General features: G+C 46.7%; 1 protein-coding gene across 1 annotated transcript; it reads right to left on the bottom strand.

The window, feature by feature from the left end:
- Nucleotides 1-615: 615 nt before the first annotated feature.
- LOC125507459 (uncharacterized) lies at nt 616-6,791 on the bottom strand. The gene is made up of 6 exons (XM_087521968.1): nt 5,939-6,791; nt 4,660-5,487; nt 3,956-4,081; nt 3,725-3,885; nt 1,375-3,639; nt 616-1,275 (listed from the first exon to the last, which is right to left on the bottom strand). Exons 1-5 carry the CDS (start codon nt 6,335-6,337, stop codon nt 1,890-1,892), a joined length of 3,264 nt encoding a protein of 1,087 aa, XP_087378094.1. The 5' UTR covers nt 6,338-6,791; the 3' UTR covers nt 616-1,275; nt 1,375-1,889.
- Between the last annotated feature and the right edge of the window lie 368 nt (nt 6,792-7,159).

The raw sequence follows: 7,159 nt of genomic DNA, 5'->3' as shown, positions 1-7,159 counted from the left end.
TTAGTCATGGCTCAAACAGAATAACTGAAACAATCATGCAGCTAGCTAGTTCTGCAAATCAAGGAATGACTGGTTGTTGCAGCTTTACTACAAAGCGCAAGCCATAAGCATTCGTTTATCGCTTGAAAATACAGCTGAACAACAGCAGAAGATGAAGTAAAACAGGAGTCACGCACGGATCACCAGCAAAATAAACCTGAACAGGGAGCCAGGCATTATATTGGTAGGAAACAAGATCTGTACAGATGCAACAAGGAAGGGACAATCTTCAGGTAACACTCAAGCTCACCAATGCACAAGGGTTGGAATCTGCATGTAATTCAAGACAGATTACCAAAAGAAGATACAGATCTCAACGTCAGGACCAGAATGCTGGCGGAAGCTCAAGCACAAGAGATAGCGGGTACCATAGCAAAGCAAATGCACTTACAAGATGCCAAATTTCTTACAGATAATACCATTCTGGCGAAGGCACCAGCAGGCAGGTCTCCAACTGAAAGTCCTGGATACTGGGAAATAAGAGCACACTTGGCAGATTTCTGTGATTGAACTCAATCAATCGAAGCCCCAGTCTTGCACATTACAGAGGCACACTCCAGTGCCAAGGAGGTGATCAAACTAAGAACCTTGGTATTTTAGTTGCAAGAATTCTGCTCACATTAGGACGCAACGAATTCTTTCGTCGCATCTCACAGATAAATATTCAGGACTATGTAATCACTCATGCATACTGCATCTGAATGAGTATATGACGCTCTGAGCACCACCAGTTTGATACAAAAAGTACTGAAACTTAGGTCTAAAATGAGGCACTTACATGCACCCCCAAATGTACACTTGACATGCCCATCTATGCAAACACACACACACACACACACACAATAACAGCTTCCTGAAACTGTACTTCAATGTGCTAGAGAGGACCACAAACAAATATCATGATGAAATTTAGCCATATTCCACTGATTCCAGCAACCGGTTAGAAACTCAAGACCAGAGTAGGAGGTATCTATTACTAACTACCCTAACTGCATGTCCAGCACAAACTCAAGACCAGATCAAATCAGGCACCAAATACCACCTGACGGCGCCCAGCGAAGAATTTTAAAGCCCAGAAGCCAAGTCCCAAGTTGAACCAACACATGCCATGCCAGCCGGTTCTTGTCCTGCGCAAGCATTTTCGCAAGCAGCTGATGCTCACCACCATGTGGCCCATCCCACAGCTAGCACCCCTCACTGGCCAAGCGGCTAACCATCTGATCCTGGGCCATTCTTCTGCATCACAAGTTCGATGTGAGAATTGCCGAAGCTCTGAATGTTCAGAACAAGGACCTGAACCATACCAAAATTTGGAAGATCACACTTTGAATTTACCTTCGAAAAAAGGGTCTTCCTGAATCAGACTACGATATTCAGAATCATAAGTTCCTGGGCACATTTTTCTCGAGTATGGACACATGAAGATTATTTTACAGGACAGGAGCACAATTACAAAAGTGAAGCCTGAGCCAAGATGAATAGCCAATAACTCAACTTGATGCTGCTGAATAGGAGCTTCTTCCTCCCTGACTCTGAACACATTAACCAAATTCCTAACCCACAATGAAAGAAGATCAAAAGCTGCAAAATCATACACATGTAGTATAATTTAGAAGACCAAGGACCCTGACTAAGTGCACACAAGACAGAGTGGGCACACATATGCCTAACATAGTACTGATTTCTCAAGTCTCGATACGCTCTTCTCAAGGTCTTTCTTGATAGAAGAATATACATGGTGAACAAGTCCAAGATATATATAGACAAAATAACCAGAATACGAGTGCAAGGTAGACATCAAGGACAGCACATAAACCCATCACTTATCTCTTTGATACCAACTAAAGTGACTAAAAGGACTTGGCCCCAAAACAGCTGGCTGAGCTGAAGCACCGGAGGCCGGCATGCATCATGCTGGCCTGCTCAGGAAATGCAGCTGGAGCCGGAGGCGGTGAGGGAGTGGTAGCCTCAAGGGAAGGTGTCAGGGAGGAGCGTGGAGCTAGGATCTGAGAAGACAAGGAGGCATTGGTATGCTGCACTGCCTCTCCCTGGGGCCGGTGTCCGGCTTCCTCGAACTGGCTGTGGTCATCTGCCTCAACATTGGCCTCTACCTCCGGCTGACATGCTGAAGGTGGTGGCTCAGAAGGTGCAACTACTGCAGGTGCCAGTGGACGACTAACTTTTTTTGTCTGCTTTGACTTGTCGGGCCTGGGCTTGTAGGAATCGTGCCTGGTTTCTCTAGGTCCATCATATTCAAAAGCTCGCATGATCATCCCCATGATGTATGGTGCATACAAGAGGCAAGTGCGACTGTGATCTGAAATAAGCAACTTAATCTCGTCGAAGATCAAAGCAATGATGTCAAATGGATGCTGCTCCACAATATGACGTAGGAGGTTCCAGTTGTATCCCTGGACTTTACTTCTATAAGACCTGGGATAGATGGTTTTCCGAATAATCTTATTGGCTATGCTAGCCAATGGAGAGAGGCCCCTGGCTTGGCCTACTGTGCATTCTGCAGCTGTGTACATGATCCTCTTGTCATCATCATCAAGCAAAAACTCTGAGTGAATTATTGCAGTGTGAACACTGCCAGGAATGCCAAACATCTCCTCCCATGCCCTCTTCTTTGTAGTTATCCTCCTGCCATCTGCCATCCAAGTAATAGAGCTATTGTCGTCGCTGATATGAACTGTGGAGTAAAACTGCCTAATCAATTCGTTGTCCCAATCACAATGGTACCTCATGATCTGCTCAAGCCCCACATGGGCACATCTCTGTCTGACACAAGAAAACTCATCTATGCTATCGATGTACTCCCAGTCTATCCACTGCATAGTAAACAACTCGGCCCTACGGTATATGGAGTTGTACAAGTCCTGCTGCTCAATGGACCAGAATCTCCTGTCTGTTGCTGTCCTATCACCCTCATAGTGGTTCCTGCTTCTGAGCCTCTTCAGCTCATCACAAGTGGCTAAAGTGTATTTCACCGGATCATTGGGACGCACTAGAGAAACTGGAGGCAACTCATTCTCCTTCAGAACTTCTACCACTGACTCCACAGCTGGAGGCGTCACTTGCTCCTCTGAATCACATACAGACATGGACTGATCACTACCTGCACTACCGCCAAATAAATCAGGTTGCTTACTTGCAATAGACTGCTCCAGCTCCACGCTTGCACTGGGGTGCTCAAACTCCGAGTTCTCTGACCAGCAATCCTTTTCTAATGAAATTGCCTTTGCCATCTCTAAATCTGATGGGCTGGCCTCATGCATGCACTCATCAGAAGAAGGCTCACCAGGTTCCTCTTGGTGTTCCACTAGAGGAGTTGACTCAACAGCTATAGTGTCTAGGTCAACTGCCTCCTCAACTGCATTTGGATTTGGCTTTATTTGGCTTGTAATGTGTGGAAGAAAATGTGAAGCAACAAGAGAATCGTCTGCAGCTTCTTTGAATATATCTTCAAATGAGCTTGCATAGCTTCCTTGCATTTGCTCTTCAAAGAATGCCATCATTACCTCTGCTTCAAAAGGCTCCTTTCGACCTATTCTACTCTCCTGAGAACGCAGTACCCCATTGTTTATATTACTCGGGTACCTGCAAGAGATCAAGGTGAGTGTTTGTTATTTCCCTTACTTCTGTAAACACAGATGTCTGGTGACAGAATTCAGAACCAGCAAACCTGGTTGGGTCAGGTGAATCAACCATTCTGTCTTCCAGGGAGCTCTTTGCTTCCCTAGAGGATGGCACAACTAGCAATTCTTGCCTGGCATTCTGCAGCTCCATTTCTAGTTTTTCCTGTTGCCTTTTGAGTTGTTCTGCTTCTTCCTCGAGTAATTTCACCTTAGAAAAAAAGAAAAAAAATCAGTGCTCGGAAAGAAAAATAAGTGACCAATCAAAACTATTAACATACCAGCAGTGGCAAACTTATCTTTTCTTCTAATGAACACACAGTAATCTGGCCATCCTCATTAGACATCTCCAATAGCTTGATTACTTTATTTTTCTCTTCGGCATATGTCTTCCTTTCCTCTGATATCTACAAAATAATATAATTATAAATGGAAGGGTTATAACAATCATAGATATTTCGTCCATGCCTAATTGCGCTGTTTGTAGGTCCTTCTTGGACAAATACTAAAATCTGAATGTATTTATAGATATGCTGTAAAGATATTCTCATGCGTAAGTTTAAGGAACTCCCATAATGCAACATATAATATTGATGTAAGTATGGTATTTGGTATTTTTAATCTACCATACACCCAAAAAAGGATAAAAAGCAAAAGCACTCATAAAGAAGAATATATACATAATTTTCTGTGTGAGCCTTTATAAACAACATAGAAAATTGCGTGAAATCAACGAACTAACAACCTCAAAGCTATCCAAACTAATAGTATGCCTTAGATAAGAAGAAATGAACATGTTGCAAAGCATCACTATCTGATAATGAGAATGACTGGAAGTCAGAACAACCAAAAATGCTTGCATCCTAACTAATAGGTGGTTCGCAAAGAATGTCACTGCCATAATTCGTTGTTCAAAGAAGAAGAAATCTATATGAAAAGACAAAAACTCCGATGCGGTAAGCCTAATTTCCTTTCAAAGGGTTACCTCTTTTTCTTTATTCCATGAAATAAGTAACACTCCAGCCTGATAATCCATTTCTTGCATCTTAATCTCCAGTTCTTTAATTCTACCTTCATAGAATCTATTTGACTGGTCTAGTTTGGACTCAAGCTGACGAGTCTCTTCTTCCATCCCCCTCACGAATGAAACAAAGTATTGTTCAAGAACCTCCTTCTGCACAAGAATTTCGATGGATTGATCCAACAAAATCTCTATTCTCTTAGCTTCATCAAGGCTTTGTTTGGCAACCAATGACTCTTTTTTGTTGCAGTCATCTAGTTGTTGTTGCAGTGACAACAGCTGTTTTTGTAAGGATATAATCACCTCAGACGTTTCACACATAGCCTGCCTGTGGATTTCATCCATTTCTTGCTCAAGCTCAGTGTTTAACATCAGAGTTTCCACATCCCTCTTCTTACGAAATACCGGGCTTTGGAAATTGTTCTTCTTCAGCTCCTCTAGTTCCTTTATCAAACTAATCCGCTCCAAATTGTTATTCTTCAGCTCTTCTACTTCCTTAATCAAAACAACGTGCTCCGATTCAAGGGCCTCTAAAACAGATGTTGTGTATTTCAGTTCTTTTTCTGTGGTTTCCTTCTGCCTGCAAGCTTCAAGGGTACGTAAATTTGCTGCTTTCAGCTCATATCCTACAGCAGTTTCCCTGACGTCAGCTTCCGCTCGGGCTTTTACCTCCTCCAGAAGAATTGTTTTGGTTATGGCCAACTCCAGCTGCAGGCTCAATGCATCTTCTGAGTTGTCTTGTTCCTTTGCAGGTGCATGAGAGTCATCTTGCTGCAATGCTGACGAAACATTCTGTCCACAAAGTTAAATAGCACAGCGTTAAGATCTTTGTTATTTCCATCACCACCACAACGGACGAGCACAAATAAATTTGAAAGCTACTGCGCATATTAGACATCGGGTTGTTGTGCTTTGGGACTTGGCAGTGCAATGTGGCATCTCTAGGTGCAAAATCAAACTTAGAAGGCACTGGAGGCACAATACCACACATGGTTAGTGATGGAAAAGAAGGATAACAAATTGATGAATATGAAGGATGAGGGAGATGCAATCTGTTGGAATGTTTGATTCTATCATTGCAATATCCAAATCCTATCAGTTACACTGTCTTTTATTTATCACTGGGATGTTCTGTAATCTTTCAAAGAGTGTTGAAGGTCATATATGAAGTGAAAACAGTGAGCAGCCTCAGTTTTAACCTTACAAAAAAGGAACAGGGGTGATAGCAGTAGATGTGTTTCACCTGCACACTGCGATTCTCCTCCCGGAGCAAGATGGAGTCTCGGAGCTTGGAACGTTGGACCTGTGCAGAACTGGCCCCCGTCGTCGTGAACCCCAACCTCGGCACCGGCTTCGGCTCCCCCAGGATCTTGGTCGGGCGAAGGGGAGTGGTCGCCGCGCCGACCCGCGCCGGTGTCTTGCCCGCTGCCCTGACCCTCAGACCCTTCTTGGGCGTCGGCACCGGCCGCCGGGGCTGCCCCGGTGACTGGATAGCGCGGAGGGGGGGCCGGGAGGCCGCGACGGGCTCCGCTGGGGCGGGAGTCGAAGCTCCGGCAGGCCGCGCGTTCTCGTCGCTCCCGACCCCGGATGCGGGAGCCCTCGCCGGGGTGCGGCAGAGAGCGCCGCGGAGCTCCCCCGCCATCCTGCGCAGCCCGCAAAATCGTCAGAACCAAAGAGGAAATAGAAGGCAATAAGGCAATGGATTGAGCGGTTGGTTGCTAGGGAGCTGGAGCGAGCGACCAGCAATCGCGGCGCTCGGCGGCCGTGCTACGGCGACGGCGACGGGCGGAGGCGGCTAGGGTTTTCCCCGGGAATCGACGAGGACGCACCTGAGCGAGGAGGCGGCCGTGGAGGCCAATGCGACGGCGGGGTCGGGCCGGAGGGCGGAGAGTGCCGGAGCGAGCTAGCGGCGGCCGCGCGGCGAGGCGCTGGCTGGTGGTGGTGGGCGGAGGACTGCAGTTTGAAACTTTGGGGGAGAATCCTTTGCTGTGCTGCGCTTTGCTTGATGACGGAGGGCCCCACGCGAGGCCGTTGGTTTGGCTTTGGGAACGTCGGCGGCGGCGCTCTACTAGTCCCATTGGTTGCCGCCTTAATCTTCCCTCTGCATGCAGAGGCAGCAGCCAGCGCTCCACGAAGACCGCTACTAGGTATAGGTGGCCAAACGGACCGGGATAGCTAGGCCGGCCCGATAGCACGGACAGCACGGCACGGCACGTCAAGGGCCGTGCCTGGGCCTAAAGGCCGAGCATACGGGCCGGCACGGCAAGGCCTGATTATTTTTTTATTTTTTTATGTATCCTAATGTGGCCCAACAGATAAAAATAGGTTAAAAACGCCCAGTGCGCAAAATAGAAGGCAGATTAGCGGGCCTAGTGTGCCGGTGGGCTGGCCTGATTAGCATACGGGCCGTGCCTGGGCTGCAGGCTGCAGCACGCGGGCCGGCACGGCCCGTATAATAATCGTG

This window comes from Triticum urartu, chromosome 5A (genome assembly GCF_056163025.1).
Source record: "Triticum urartu cultivar PI428250 chromosome 5A, HENAU_Tu73, whole genome shotgun sequence".
Classification (NCBI taxonomy): Eukaryota; Viridiplantae; Streptophyta; class Magnoliopsida; order Poales; family Poaceae; genus Triticum; species Triticum urartu.
This window is presented reverse-complemented; position numbering and strand designations above follow the sequence as displayed.